The 16,899-nt window shown below is 37.9% G+C and overlaps 1 protein-coding gene across 1 annotated transcript in view; it reads right to left on the bottom strand.

The window, feature by feature from the left end:
- Window positions 1–16,899, bottom strand: part of Top1 (DNA topoisomerase I) — an 88,326-nt gene that overhangs the window by 31,551 nt on the left and 39,876 nt on the right. Inside the window, exons 4-8 of the mRNA XM_059261833.1 lie at window positions 14,514–14,637; window positions 12,762–12,817; window positions 9,733–9,828; window positions 7,122–7,197; window positions 2,249–2,352 (exon numbers count right to left, since the gene is read on the bottom strand). Coding sequence (XP_059117816.1) covers window positions 2,249–2,352; window positions 7,122–7,197; window positions 9,733–9,828; window positions 12,762–12,817; window positions 14,514–14,637 — 456 coding nt within the window. The remainder of the gene's footprint in view (window positions 1–2,248; window positions 2,353–7,121; window positions 7,198–9,732; window positions 9,829–12,761; window positions 12,818–14,513; window positions 14,638–16,899) is intronic.

The raw sequence follows: 16,899 nt of genomic DNA, 5'->3' as shown, positions 1-16,899 counted from the left end.
AACAAACAGTTGGTTCTTCAAGAAAAATCAACAAAATAAACTCATATCCAAACTAACTAAAAGGCAGAGAGAGAATATCCAAATCAGCAAAATCAGAAAAGAAAAGGAGGACATTACAACAGACACTGAGGAAATCCAGAGAATCATTAGATCATACTTCAAAAACCTGTACTCTACAAAACTGGAAAATCTAAAAAGAAATGGATAATTTTATATATACCACTTACTAAAGTTAAATCAAGATCAGATAAACAATTTTAATAGACCTATAACCCCTAAGAAAATAGAAGCAGTCATTAAAAGTCTCCCAACCAAAAAAAAAACAAAAAACAAACAAACAAAAAAAAACCCTCAGGGCCAGATGGTTTTAGTGCAGAATTCTACTAGACTTTCTAAGAGCTAATACCAACACTCCTCAAACTACTCCACAAAATAGAAACAGAGGGGGAACACTGCCAAATTCACATGAACTGTGAGCCAATGGCTGAGAAGCCCCCATGGAACTGGACCAGGACCTCTGGATAAGTGAGACAGTTGATGAACTTGAACTGTTTAGGAGGCCCCCAGGCAGTGGGACTGGGACCTGTCCTTGGTGCATGAGCTGGCTTTTTGGAACCTAGGGCCTATGCTGAGACACTTTGCTCAGCCTTGGTGCAGGGAGGAAGGGACTGGACCTGCCTCAACTGAATCTACCAGGCTGTGCTGACTCCCCAGGGGAGACCTTGCCTTGGAGGAGGTGGGAATGGGGGGTGGATTGGGAGGAGAAGGCTGGGGGGTGGGAGGAGGGAGGACAGGGGAATCCATGGCTGATATGTAAAATTAAATTAATTATAAAATAAAAATTTATTAAAAAAAACGGTTTGTGGGGAGATATGTGATCACACGTGTGTACATTGTGAGACTGCAGGTGCTTGTGTATATAAGAAGTAAATGTCAAGTGTCTTCCTCATCATTGTCTACCTTATTTTTTAAACAGGCTCTCTACCTAAACACAGAGCTCTTAGATCCAGCTAGGCTGGCTGGCCAGGAATTTGCCCACCTTTGCCTCCTCAACACTGGCATTATAGAAGTGTCCTGCCATGCTCTTTTTAAAATAGTGCTGGGGATCTGAACTCAGGTCCTCATGCTTGTGCCTCAAGCAATTTACCAACTGGTCTATTATCTAAGCCTGAAAATTTTAATTTTTGATGTGTTAAATTAATAATTCTCCCCCCCTCCCCCAGCTGAGGACTGAACCCAGGGCCTTGTGTTTGCTAGGCAGGCGCTCTACCACTGAGCTAAATCCCCAACTCCTAATAATTTATTTATTCTTTTTTTTAAAGATTTATTTATTTATTATGTATACGGCATGTATGACTACAGGCCAGAAGAGGGCACCAGATCTCAATACAGATGGTTGTGAGCCACCATGTGGTTGCTGGGAATTGAACTCAGGACCTCTGGAAGAGCAGTCAGTACTCTTAACCTCTGAGCTATCTCTCCAGCCCCAATTTATTTATTCTTATTTTATGTACATTGATGTACAAGATCTGAGGGGGTCAGATCTTGGGGTTACAGACAGTTGTGAGCTGTCATGTAGGTGCTGGGAATTGAACCTGGGTCCTCTGGAAGAGCAGTCAGTGCTCTTAACTGCTGAGCCATCTCTCCAGACCCCTAATTTTCTAGTGTTAAATTAGTAATTTCATTATAGCTCTGGTTATATTTTGCTTCAAAAGATCTTCACTTTTCTACAATTACACAGACATATGCCAATATTTTCTTGAGGAGGTTTCCTAATAAGAAGTTTTCCAAACATGATTTATCACAGTAAATGCATTTCTAATAGTAATAATGATCTGAGTAAGAAAGACAAAAAAATATGCTAATAATTCTCAGCATAAAGACAGATAGGCAGGTTTAGCCTAATTTAACATTATACAGGGTAAATGCACTGAGATATTACACCTCTAATAGCTCTAATTTGTAAGGAATGAATGCATTTGTGCCTTCCTCCTGTGCTGAATACCTTTCTATACAAAGGCTACTTCTACAGCCCATTCTATTAAATGAGAAGAAACTGTTTTGAGATCCACTAAGTTTAAAGCTAGGAAATTATCAGGACCCAAAAGCTTATTTTGGCTATTGTTCTAGAGATTTGTTTTATTTCTCCCTCAGATGTCACGAAATTAACCTTAGTAATTCAACTCTTGCTTAGTTAGGCTGCACAATCAAAGAGCGCTGACATCTTAACCTAATGCTGAAATGTTACCATTTCCACTTCTGCTCCTCTTCCTTTTTCGGCTTCTTTTTCTTATCTGACTCAGCAACTTTTTTATCTTTATCTTTATTCTTGGGTTTTTTCAATTTGCCATCCTACAAAGAAACAGAAAGCATTTAAGTCAGGACTAATTACACATCTGGAGGCCATTTTGGGGAAGCCACCCAAAAGAAAAACTATAAAGAAAAAATGCTGGAACTGGCTGGGTGGTGAGCACACCTTTAATCCCAGCTTTCAGAGGCAGAGGCAGGCAGATCTCTGAGTTTGAGGCCAGCCTGGACTATAGTGCAGTTCCAGGACAGCCAGAGCTACACAGAGAACCCTATCTCAGGGGGGAAAAATGCTAGAACTGGAAGACCTTATATCTAACACCACCCCAGAGATAAAAATTTATTTCCCCCACTCATCTTGCAAATGATTACTCAGGAATATCACAACAGGAAAGTCTGGTAAACTATTCCAACAATAATCCCAGGTATTTTCCTTATTTACTTTAAAAAGCTACTCATCTTTAATCTCTTCAAATATAATGAAGTATAGAAAAGCTACGCAATAAAAATTTAGTATTCTGCTGACCAGTGGTGGTGCACGCCTTTAATTCCAGCACTTAGGAGGCAGAAGCAGGCAGATCTCTGTGAGTTTCAGGCCAGTCTGATCTACAGAGGGAGTTCCAAGACAGATAAGACTACACAGAGAATCTCTGTCTCAAAAAACACCAAAAAATAAATTCATAAAATTTAGTATTCTATTTAAGGGAATTCTGTGACTCAGTTACTCCTGCTCATACACACAAAGACTAAGTACTCTCAATGTGAACTGCTCAAAGTGGCACAATAAAAGAACATCAGTCAGGCATGGTGGTGAACACCTGTTGATCCTAGCCCTAAACCTCACTTGGATCTACATTTTCAATATCATATAAGACTTTACTTGGTAAGTATTATATAGCAACGAAAGACGATTTATGGGATGGCCCAGCTAGAAACCATTTGGTTTGCTCTCTCCCAATCATAACCAAGGTAGTTCCTAAATCAGTTTGCCATTTTATTAAGGTTATGTAGCTGTTGCTGAGCATAACGAGACCCTATTTTATTTTAAAACAACAAAATCAAAACAAGCAAACAAACAAAAACCAGAGAGACTAATGGAGATGGCTAGAGAACATCCTATAACTCCATAAAAGGATGTCAATCAAAGTAGGAATAAATTTAGGTCTCTAAGCAGATTATTTTGAAGAAAAAGAGCAAATGCTATAGTATTTCACCGTAAGTAGGTATGAGGAATACAAGTGTGTAGAAGTAAAAGAACAGCATCAAAATATCCTGTTAGTGGAGAGTGGGCTCATGTCTAAAAATCCCTGTAGTCAAGAGGCTGAGGTAGAAAGACTGACAGGAGTTCAAGGCCAGCCTGGGTGGCAGAATAAGACTCCATCTTAAAAATACAAAATAGGCTTCGGGTGTAGCATACACTTTTAATCTTAGTATTTGGGAGACAGCAGCAGAGGGAGCTTTTTTGAGTTTGAGGTCAACCTAGCCTACACAGAGAGCTCCAGATCAGCCAGAACTACAAAGTGAGACTCTGTCTTAATAACACAAACAAAAATAGGGGCTCAAAAGCTGGCTCAGCATTTAAGAGCAATAGCTCCTCTTGCAAAGGATATTGGATTCAGTTCACAGCACACATAGTAGTTCACAATATTCTGAAACTCCAGTTCCAGGGATCTGATGCCCTCTTCTAACCTCTGCAGGCGCTGAACATATAGGTGGTACACAAACATACACGTAAGCAAAATCTCATACACATAAAATTTAAAAATCTACATTAAAAAAAAAGTGGGGGAGGGGGGAGAGGGGGGAGGGGTTGTTAAGAGTGATAGCCCAGATGTTAAAAGCACTTGCTGTTCTTGCCGAGGACTGGATTTGGTTCCCAGAACCCTACAGTGGCTTACAACCAATTTCAATTCCAAGGGATCTGATGCCCTCTACTGGTTTCTGTGGGCACATGCATATGGTGAACATACATTTTCATGGGAAAAACACAGAAAATAAAAATAAATCTGTAATAATAAATTAAAAAGTAAACAAAAATGTATCATATGTTTTGATGATTAATCTTCATAGTCAATTTGACAGGATTTGAAATCACAGAAACACAGCTCTGGGCCATCATAGTATAGTGGGTTTGCCAGAAATGCTTAACTGAAGATGGAAGACCCACTCTGAATGTGGGTCCACTATCTTGGGGTCTCAGGTCCTAGACTTAATGGGCGGAGGGGGAGAAAAAGTGAGTAGAATAAGACCAATTCACCTCTCTGTTTCCTGAGTGCAGATACAATGTGACCATCTACCTTATATCCTGCTACCAACATGTACGCCCTGAAATGATGGATTATACTCTCAAACCATGAATCTTTTTCCTGTAAGTTGATTTTGTTAAAAAATTTGTCACAACAATAGTAATACAAAAAATTTGTAGAGAAGTGGGGCTGTTGCTCTATCCAGCCAGGTGGTTTGTAGATGGTGGTTTGTAGAACTTTTGAATTGGTTTATCTCAACACTTTGAACACTTAAAGTCCAGTCTCTTCTGAGATTCACCTAATTCTGAGTCCCCATGAAATCAAAAATAAATTACACACATTCAATATACAGGGGCACAGAGTAAACATTACCATTTCAAAACAGGAAAATGGGACAAAGCAAAGAAAGATCAAATCAAAGCAAGATTGAAATATGGAAAGCAAACACTAAATCCTCTACAGCTCCATGTCTATCATCTGGGGCCTTTAATACACTTCTTTAATAATCTATACTGATGTATCTAAATGAGAGTAGAGTGGCTGGCTACTCTAACAGCTACTCAACATTACACTATCAATTTCATACACTGGTTCTCATTAACTTGAACTTCTTTCTACTAAGCAGACACTAATGATCTGAAAAGCTATAACCTAACTGCAAGACTTGATTATTTCTTTAGTTCACTATACCCATGGTTGTTTTATTTTGTTTTGTTTTGTTTTTGGTTTTTTGAGACAGGTTTTCCACTGTGTAGTTTTGGTGCCTGTCCTGGATCTAGCTCTGTAGACCAGGCTGGCCTCGAACTCACAGAGATCCACCTGCTTCTTCCTCCCAGTGCTGGGATTAAATGTGTGCACACCACTGCCACCTGGCACCCATGAATATTTTAGACATGATTTCACTGAAGACCTTTCTTCTCCTTCTTGTGAAGTGCAAGGACCAACACACTCTCACAAAGGAGGCAAGATAACAAGATAGCTAGTGTGTTGGCTCTAGACACACAATGTATGAGAACAAATCCTGGTTATACAATTCAGTACAACCTCTAACAAATGATCAACCTCTCTAAACCTCAATTTTACACATCTGCCAATAAGGATGGAGACATTCATCTCTTGTTGCCACAAGAATTAAAAGACACGTATGTAGAAAGCTGTCTGGGATGAAATAAATATCTATTACATTTAAATATGCATATCAAGTTCTTAATGTGATAAGTGGCATTTTTAATTGTTAGTTTGCAGCTCAGGCTAAACTTTGATCTCATAACCCCTCTACCTCAGTCCTCCAAGTGCTGAGATTGCAAGTTTGTAGTCACCATAACTGATCAAATTATTTTTCCCCCACTTCAAGACAAGGTCTCACTATGTATCCCTGGGTAGCCTCACACTCACAGATCCTCCTGTCTCTGCCTCCTAAGTGCTGGGATTAAAGGTGTGGGCCACCACACCCAGCCTTAAATTACATCCTTAAAAACTCCTGCCCCACTATCAATATCATTATTGCTAGTACTTTAAGTTATCCACTTTTAAGCCCATTTTGTCCATAGCATTGACTAACCTCAAAAGGAACATAAAAGTTAAAAATTCTACTCAAAAGACCAAGTTTAAGAGCCTTAGGAATTGCTGACATCTTTTTAAAAAAAAATTCCTGGCTAACATCTTTTTAGTACAAAAAATGAAAAATAAAATATAAAAAAAAATTGTATTATTCTATTTAAAATATTATACCACAAGCACCAAATTTAAAATCCTTAGAAAAGCACTTAAACTAACGTAAGATTTTTAAGGACGATTATAACCCAGCAAAAGAAAGGATGATGATAATGTGTATTCCAGACAGAAGAACAGCAGGTACTGTACACAGAGCTCTGAAGCACAGAATTTGGTATGAAAAACAAACAGGCAATATGGCCAGAGCAAGGTGAGCTCGGGAAGAACAAAATGATGCAGGCACAAGATACAGAGGCCAGACTGAGGACTGGTGCTCAAGACTATACTATGTCCAATAGGGCATTCATTAAAGGACTTTAAATTAGGACAGTTATTTAAAGTGAGGGAAGAGCATGCTTTATTGGATATAAAAGTTTATTCGAATCTTCAGAGTTATAAGCCAAAATGTTTCTTATGAACATTTTTCTGCATACCTGCAGGTGGCATAATTTCTCTAAAGTATCAGTTAACAACGCAAGCTATGATTAGACAAAGAGTAAACTCAATGGTGGCTGAGGATAACTTAAAGATACTCTGGGGTCACTTCAAGATCGTGGCATACTCAGTTCCACAGACACAACTGGCCTGTAAAACTTTTCTCCACTATTACTATTGGAACAAACCAATACATTCCCAAAAGTCATTTGGCCTCAAGAGTTGTTTTAGGAACAATGAGATGGCTTAGCAGTTAAAGGCCTGATAACCTGAGTTCGATTTCCAGGAGAACCAAATTCTCAAAGCTATCTCCCGATTTCCATGTGTGCACCATTATGTGCGTGCACATACACAAAATTTTTTAAGAATTCATGTTAAGGCTGTTTCATAAAAACTTAAACCTCAAAAACCTTTACTAACCTCTTCTTCTTCTAGTTTTCTTTTCTTCTCCTTCTTGATATCTTCTGTCTTAATTTTCTTAGGTTTATAATCAGCACTAGAAAGGGGAACACGAATAGGCAGTTAATGCAACTATGACTTAAGAGTTCTTACCTACAGGATTAGGCTTTCCCAACTCTTGGAAGTTTCCATGGCAGGTGTGACTGCTGTTACTCTTGATTGGGCCTTCTACAGTAACCAAAGTGTAACAAGTAAAGACCAGACTAAGGATTGGAGAGATGATCAGCTACTAAGAGCACAAGATGCTCTTTCAGAGGATCTAGGCTTAATTTCCAGCACTTACATGGGACAGCTCACAATTGTCTGTAACTCCAGTTCCAGGGGATCTAACGCCCTCTTTAGGCCTCTGTGGGCACCAGGCATGCATGTGGTACACAAACAAATGTTTAAGCTCATAGACATAAAATAAAAAAATAAAGCTAACAAAAAGACAAACAGAAACAGACTAGAGACCAATAGATGTGACTCTATAAAGAGTTGCCTGATATGGATGCTGGGAACCAAACTTGGGTCCTCCAGAAGAGCAACCACTAAGCCACTGCTGTAGCCAATGTATTTGATTTTTAATTGTTGGATGCATATATGACTGAGTGTTCATATTCATGTGGAGGCCAATGAACATCCTCCTTTGAGACATGGTTTTTCAGGAGTCTGGAGTTCACCAATTAAGATAGACAAGGGAGTCTTAGGAATTCTCCTGTCTCTGCCTTCCCAGTCCTAGGATTATATGCATGCTCTACCACACCTGGAATTTATGTGGACTCCAGATCAAATTTAGATCCTCATGCTTGCAAGGTAAGCACTTCATCAATTGTGCTACAGCCTAAAACTTTCTATCAAAAATCTTTTGATTATCCATAGAGTATAATAAGGTACATAACTGAAACTAATAAATAGAATGTATTATCACTGGGTGAATCTAGGAAAAAGCCTTGAATAACAAGAGCAATTTCATTATCTCTGTACTGAAGGGTCCCTTATATATCAAAAGGCATAAATTCTAGAAGAAGAAGAAGAAAAGAAAAATTGAGGTAGAGTCAGGTAGAGTCTCATGTAGCCCAAGCTAGCCTCAAATTCACTATGTACTCATTATGACTGAGTTTCTGATCCTGGTGTCTCCACTTCCCAAATGCTAGTATTACAGGCATACACTACCACATCCAGTTTTATGCAGTCCTGGAACCAATCTATGGCTTTCTGTGTGGTAGGCAAGCACTCTACCAATTGAGCTATATCCCTAACCCAATTTTCTTAATTTACTTGTGGTATAAAACTGATGATGAATTCTAAGAGACTAAAATAAATATCCTTCATTAACTCTGTATTATTGAAATTTCTATACTAAATATGCCTATGTTTTTAATAAGAAAAAAAACCTTACACATAACTAACATAAATTAATTTGTTTAGCAAACCCAATTTTCATAAATCAAGTCTATTAATCACAAAATGCCAATTAATGTAATTTTGGGGGATTTGTTGTTGTTGTTTTATTTTTATTTTTCTAGACAGGGTTTCTCTGTGTAGTTTTGGTGCCTGTCCTGGATCTCGCTCTGTAGACCAGGCTGGCCTCAACTCACAGAGATCCACCTGGCTCTGCCTCCCAAGTGCTGAGATTAAAGGCGTGCACCACCACTGCCCAACCAATTAATCTAATTTTTGTTCATTAGAGATGCATATGTATTCAGTCTTCTTTAAAAAAAATTTGAGTATCCTCTCTAACTCATTTTTTAAACTTTATAAATCACACACACACACACACACACACACACACACAAATAAATAGAAATATCAACACACCAAAATTGACCTGACCCAAAACTCAATCAATGTCTATACTTGAATGAGCATTCAGAATGGAAGTTCTGGAGCTTCATAATCAATTTTACATTTTCAGTACTGAATATATTTTATGCATTTATCAAGCACCAAAAACAAACAAACAAAAAAAATTCATGACAAGTGAGAACTAGAAAAACAATTAGCTTTATACACTTTCATAACTAATTTCCATCACCAGTATTCAGTCTTTTGTCACTCCTTTCTATTTACCCTTTCCTATTCCCTTTCTTTGTTGTATATAGTATTTACAATTGTTTACATATATACAGAGATAAGAGACTGTGGTTTTTTTTCTTCTTTCTGAAATTGTGTGGGGTGCTGGTGACGCACACCTTTAATTCCAGCACTTGGGAGGCAGAGGCAGGTGAATCTCTTGAGTTCGAGGCCAGCCTGGTCTATAAAGTGAGTTCCAGGACAGGCTCCAAAAGCTATAGAGAAACCCTGTCTCAAAAAACTAAAAAGAAAAAAGAAATTATGTGACCATGCTTAGTATTATACATATTAAAGCCATCCATATTCCTGCATAAATTTTAATTTCATTTTTCTTTAGAGCTGAGTAGTGTATTCTATTATCCACACACATACGAAATTTTCCATATCCATTTATCTGTTGATGAACATGGCTGATTCCAATTTTTTGCTATAGTTAATAAGGCAGCAACAAGCATTCTTTTAAAACTGAAATTTCATTAAATGTTCTTCTTCAGTCAAACAGGAAGAAATAACATACTCATCCTCATCTCGAGGTCTCTTCAGTGGCTTTATGTCCTCTTTTGGAGGAACAAAATAGCCATCATCTTCAGGTTCATCTTTAATTCGTGGTGGACTAAAGAGAGAAAAAAATAAAACAAAACAGCTAGTTATTGATTCTTGTTACCAGAATGCCTACATTATATTAAATAACACAAAATAGGTGTCCTGGCTAGTTTTATGTCAACTTGACACAAGCTAGAATCTCATTTTAAAGGAATGAAGGTGCCTCAATTGAGAAAATGCTTCCCTAAGATTCAGTTATAGGGCATTTTCTTAATTAGTGACTGATGTGGGATGGCCCAGCCCATTGTGGGTGATGATACATTGGGTCCTAGGTTCTATAAGAAAACGGGCTGAGCAAGCCATAGGGAGCCAGCCAATAGCAACACTCCTCCATGGTCTCTGCATCAGCTCCTGTCTCCAGGTTCCTGCCCAGTTTGAGTCCCTGTCCTGACTTCCTTCAGTGATGAACAGGGAGGTAGAAGCATAACCAAATAAACCTTTTCCTCCTCAAGTTGCATTTAGTCATGGTGTTTTCATTACAGCAATAGTAACCCTAACCAAGACAGTAGGCATATTTCACTTACCAAAGAAATAGTAATGTGCACATATATTTTCTACAATCACTTTTATATTCCATTACAAGCTTATAAAAACCTTACTTAGGTAATACTGTCTTCATTTTACAGGTAAAAGGAGTCTTCATTTTACAGGTAAATGGATAACGTCAGGATTCAGGATAAGGGACATTACTCCAAATTAAGCATTTTTTTATCTCACTAAAGTTTAGTTGCCTTTGTCAGTAGGGCTCAAATCAGAGGAATAAATTTAAATTATTTTCTTAACTTACATGATGGATCTACTATGTATGTGACCCATGTCCCACAAATGACCCTAACGTATCTGACAATAATGTACAAAGAACTCTAAAAAACATCCATCAATAAATGAGCACGTGAAGAAGTCTCAAAATAAAATGAGCAATAAATACTTGAAAAAATAACATTGTGTTTTTGTTTGCTTGTTTGTTTTTCAAGACAGGGTTTCTCTGTGTAGTTTTGATGCCTGTCCTGGATCTTGCTTTGTAGACCAGGCTGGCCTCAAACTCACAGAGATCTGCCTGACTCTGTATCCCAAGTGCTGGGATTAAAGGCGTGCGCCACCACCGCCCTGCCAAAAATAACATTCTTAGCCATTAGGGAAATGAAAATTAAAACCACCCCAGTCAGAACAGCTATCAAAAAGAAAAAGAAAAGCACCCCCCCCAAAAAAAAAAGTTGGTAAAGATGTAAACTGGTAGTAGGGCCACTATGGAAATCCTTCTGAGGACTAAGAACAAATGCCACTTCTACAGCTGCTGTGGAATAATCCTCTTGTACAGTCACTCAAATTGGTTTAATAAAACGCTGATTGGCCAGTAGCTAGACAGGAATATAGGCAGGGCGAGCAAACTAAGGATGCTGGGTGAAGAAGTCACGAGACAATTGCAGAGGAAGCAAAATGAGAATGCCGTACTGAGAAAAGGAACGAAGCCATGTGGTTAAACATAGACAAGAATTATAGGTTAATTTAAGTGTAAGAGCTAGTTAGTAATAAGCCTGAGCTACTGGCCGAGCGTTTATAAGTAATATTAAGCCTCCAAGTCAATTTGGGAAGCAGCTGCTGGATATTTAGAAGCTACTGGTGGGACAGAGACTTCCGTTTACATACAGCTGTTCCTCTTTCTCCTCCCAAATCAATTATAAAGCCTTGGAGATCCAGAAGAAACACTGCAATACCCAACTGGTTCAAAGCAAATGCTCCATCTTAAGACAGTCATGTGTGACTTTTAAAGCACGTAGTGAGGGTTTACTACACTTCAAGAAGTACTAAAATAATTTACCAAAAAGAAAAAAGTTTTAGTGGTGAAGCATCTAGATTCTCTACAAGACTCACTGCTAGCAAGTGCCTGCAGCAAAGTGAATCAGAGACTAGTGCCTAGGAGAAGCACGTTCCCAACCCTTCTAACCTTCCAAAAACCTGTGAAAGAACTCAGGACAACACAGCAAGTCCAAAGAATCTATTCAGATCTTACTTTAATAAAAGTTTTGCACGGTCTCTGGGCAGAGATTAAGGTATCATAACCCTCACTCAATTTATGTAAGACACAGAACCAGGGTAGCTTGTAGAATACTTCGACTTTTTCTACATTCTTAAACCAGTTATGAAACATCCCTGCAGAAGGCTGCTTCTCTTTCTCTGAAGTACCTGGATACATGCATGGCACAGTCTCAAAATCTTTATCAAATAAAACAAAGTCCAAAGACTCAAGGAAGCAAACGTCCTGAGTCATTGTCTCAGTCAGTAAGATAAATGCTTTGAACAATCCCCTAACAAAACCATTCTATTGTTCTGTGGAAGGTATGAGAATATATAATGTGATTCTAAATGGTCTTCTGAATCTAGAGAGGACTTGGGAGCTTACTTGAGGGTACTGAAAATGAGGAAAAAGACAAGAAGGAGTGCAGACAGTAAAAATGGGCTATAGTTAGTATACATTTATATACATCTACCTAAATATATACTTATTCCTAAAATTAAGTCCAATAAGGGTCTATATATAAGACTTACAGTATTAAAAAGGAGTAATTCATAGTGACTAAGAAATTCCATACCAAGTAGTTTCTTTTGAAATATCAGGGAATAGTAAGGTTACACTGTGGATACACTAAAAACCCATTAACTATATACACTCTAAAATGGCAAATTTTGTGGTATGCATATACCTCAACTTTTAAAAAAATCTTATTCTATTAGCCTTCTCCATTTCTAAACTATCTAGATAAGTGCTGTTCAATCTCACTAACTAGAACTGTAAAAACACAAGTTGGTCTAAGTCAAGTTCTCTTACTACTTACTTTGTTTTGAACCATTAAGCTGGCTAAGTTAGTACATCTTGGAAAAGAGTAGACACCACCAGGTGGAGTCACCCAGAAAAAAATAAGCTACCATAGCAGAAGATCTTACCTAGAGAAGCCATTTTCCTTCTCCTTCTTTATTTTTGCATCCCCAGCTGCTCTAATCTGCAAGGTAAAAACCACAGCAACTCAATAAGTGCTTTGGAAAGTATTAAATACTTAAAACAAATCTTATTCAAGACTATTACCATCAACTGGGGAGGTTAAAAATTGTTATTAGCATATATTAACTATACATAAAACAGGTTTCATTATGACATTTATACAAGTATATGAGGTATTCTGATCTATGCATAGCTTGTCCTCCCAGTCTCACTGATCCCCTTCCCAATAAGTCCTTTCAATTGTCATGTCTTGTTTTGTCTTCTTTCTTTTTGAATGACTCACTGAGTTGAATGAAGGTTGCTTACAGAAGTATAGGCACCTTACCAATGACTACATCACTAGAGAGAATGTCTCTCTTTCCTCTAATAACCTTTAATGGGTGGTAAGTCTTGAAGAAGGAGTGAGGCCTCGTGAGTCCCTACCCTTCTCTAAGACAAAATGTTGATGGGGACAATATTGTTGTACGTGTCTTGTGTGGATAATCACAATTGACTGTTCAAGAAAGCCAAGACCATGTCAGGCCATTCTGGAGCATCTTGATCCTGGATTGACTCTTGTTATCGAAACTAAGGTGGGTCAACTAAAGACCTTAACTTTTTCCCAAATTAGTTTTTGACAATTCTAGGTAAACCAACTGAGAAAGGTTTCAAAACAGCAACTTTTAAATTTTAAGATAATAGTGATTTCACTTCCCCAGTAAATATATTCCCTGCTCAAAATTTGCTGCTGATGGTGCAGAGAAAAGAACAAATACCAAAATCAAAGAGAATGGACTAGTCTATTTCCTACTCTCTCTGGTTTAGCCATAGTGTATCTATTTTTCCAATCTCCTTCAACGTTCTTTTTTGCACTTGTCATTAAAAAACACAACTTTCAAAAATCTTGACACATACACACAAAGGGATGACCCTCAGCTTCCTTCATAAAACCATCAGTACACTGGCTATCTTGGAGAAAGATGGGGACAGCAAGTCAGGAATGAATAAGGTGTCTTTTTCCACAATCTCTACTATGTCTGAGTTTTTTCATTCAAGAATCTTCAATCTTTCTTTTTTGAGACAGGATATATATCCCAGGCTGGAAATCACCTTGAACTCACTTTGTAACCCATGGCGACTTTGAATTTCTACTCCTCCTGTCTCCACCTCTCAAATGCTGAGATTATAGGCATGTACCAATACACCTGGTTTAGGTAGTGCTAGGGATGAAACTAAAGTGTTCCTGCATTCTAGTCACTCTACCAACTAGGCACATACCCAACTCCAGAATCTTCAATCTTCACCAAAAGCAGACCCAAAAAAGCTTTAGGCCTTCTTCCAAAAACAGAGCCTTCCTTAATACAGAAAGATGATGTTTCCAGAAACTTTATATCCTCACTGTACTATAATATAAACAGGTTTACTGTATTGTGAGAGACCCAGTGGTAAATGATTTAGTTTTCATAGTTTCAACAGGTTGACTCTAAAGTTTCCTTTTGGGAGGGAAGTAGGGAATTCAGTGAAACACTGCAAAGAAGCGGTGGGCTAGGCAGTAACTACAGTATTGTCTGCTAACTCTGAAGTCTTCCTACAGACCGTTTTACTCCCAATACCAAGGGTATATACAACAAAGGTACTTTCATTACCTGCTTCCAAATGATCAAAATAAAAGCACATCTTAAGTCCCTTTTTTCCCCCTAAAGGAACGAGTTATGTACCTTTTCCTCCTTTCGTTTTTCCTTGTCTCTGTCTTTATGTTTGTCTTTATGTTTTTCTGAGCTTCCATCTTTGTGTTTGGTTTTCTCTTTCTCTTTATGTTTCTTTTCAGAATCTTTATGTTCACTGTTAAAAATAAGTAAGACAAAGTGTTAGCCTAGAGTTAGAACCACAAGATTAACTTAAAAGACATAAATCATGAAAACTTATAATGCTTAGATAGTGCCAACAAAAGGTTCAAAGACTGCTGGCTGTATCAGTGGTCCCTCCTGGGTTAGTTCACCAAGAGTAACCAGAAACACCGAAAGAAATCATCTCTGGATTTTTGTTGTGATCTTCCCTCAGCTCCTAGGTACAAGCTGCCACTGAGACAGAAACCCACAATGAACCAGAGGGACAAAGAAGTATACTCAGTGTGTAACTGCACGCTATATTAGGAGCACAGAGAACAACTGGGAAGGAGAAAACATTCCATGGCATAACCTTGCTTCATGACTGTGAGAATGGCATGGGCCAAATGAGACCTGAGAGATGGTGCCCCTTTACGTGTTGACTCAGCAGTCAATCAAGTTCCTTAGAAATAAGGTTGCTAAAGTCCTGAACGTAGTCACTTGTTTCCTGTCCTCACAGAAGCTTCTTTAGGACTCTTTCATAGTTGTCATACATAGCCTGGGAATTTGTTGTTCCCCGCTTTTGGGTTCTTGCTCTAATTAATAAAAGAACTTAGAAACAAACAGACTCAGAAGAAAGATTAGGGCACACAAGTAGAAAATCTTGGTTCCTGCCAGAGGAAGGTAGAGAGAGAAGAGGAAGACAGAAAGCCATGCTGTTGAATTAGGCCAATATGTTCAGCAATGGAGGTCCCCAAATAGTCACATGGCAAACAAGCAGCTCCATGGCAGAAGGGGTGTGGGGAGTGAGTGTCTTAGAGAACAAGTGAGAAAGCCCAGAGTTGTCGGACAGGAAGCATGTCCAGACTTTTTATTTATCAATGAAAAACAGATTTAAAATTAAAAGAAAAAGCTTTTCTAAATTAGGTCCCACAGAAGCAGGTAGATAAACTCTACAGCACTACATAATGGAAGCTCTGCAAATGACTGAATCCAGAACATTCTTTAAAAGTGACAGAATATATACAGCAAGTCTAGTGTTATTTATATAACTTTCTAACAGCAAAAAAAGCAATGAAAGTTCTATCTCTAACAGTCACATCTAATATATGAGGACTCAATCTAACTTACTCAAAATGTATCTGGTGACTATGCCAGCCTCAAGACAAAATGTTATAAAGTGAATGGACCAGCATACTTAAAAGTTTCCCCATTAGCTTTAACTAGGAAGAACTAGTTACTTCTAGATGAAGTTTATAAATTCTGCTTGCCTCTTCCTCACAATAAGAAAAGACCCATCTGAAATCAAGGACAAAATCTACATTCATTATTTCAAAGTCTTGCTTTGAAAGAGGTGTGGTTATACTAGTAGTATGTAAAAATACAATTCCTATTTTGGAAAGCAAAATATTACACTACAAGACAAAAGCCATTAAAATGATCATACATGTTCATATAGGATCTACCTTCTAGAAGTTTTTTACGGAAATAATGTTACATAAAGATGTTTATTTTGGTACTTACCATAATAATCAAAAGGAAAAAGAAAATGAGAAAATGGGAAAATGGATACAATCTAAAAGATTAAACCAGAGAAGAAAGTGTGTTATATCAAATTATGTAACTATAAAGGAATATTTGTTGACTACTGTAAGAATACATGCAGAATATTCCTGACAAATGCCAACAGGACTATGAAAAAATGCCTTTGACTGTAAATGTAGACAGAAACAGAGACTACCAGTAAAAACCACATGATACAGAACAATGTCATTTTCTTCCGTATATCTGGCTAAACAGTTACGGCATTTGCTTATTGCAGTAGCTGATAGATTCCATAGCTAAGCAAAACAGAACTCAAATTCAATTATATAAATTGGGGGTTCATCCCAGGTGCTGGAGTGCTAATTATAGTAAGCCCAACCAATAGGGATAGTCAGGACTATAAGGTTCATCAGCTCATTCGCCACTTGTTTTACTCAGAGCAGAAAAAGCAGGTTTCACTGGCAATGACCTCAAGAAGCCCAAAAGGTCTCCTCTAAAGCTGTTTCCTAAAAGGATATTTGTCTATCAGGACAAAAAGTAATGGCATTAAATTAAGACAAGCCATAGAATATGAGTCAGCTACACCTACTGTTATACCCACCTCTATGCATGAAAGTAGCCATAGCTAGGACAGGCATCTGGGTTATAAATACAGACTCTAAGAACTCTAAGAGAAACAGGACTACAGATTTAAGAGGAATGCAGGGATTATCACAGATGAGATGAAATGCTC

This window comes from Peromyscus eremicus, chromosome 4 (assembly GCF_949786415.1).
Source record: "Peromyscus eremicus chromosome 4, PerEre_H2_v1, whole genome shotgun sequence".
NCBI lineage: Eukaryota > Metazoa > Chordata > Mammalia > Rodentia > Cricetidae > Peromyscus > Peromyscus eremicus.
Note: the sequence above shows the minus strand (reverse complement) of the source record. Positions and strands in the feature narration are given on the sequence as shown.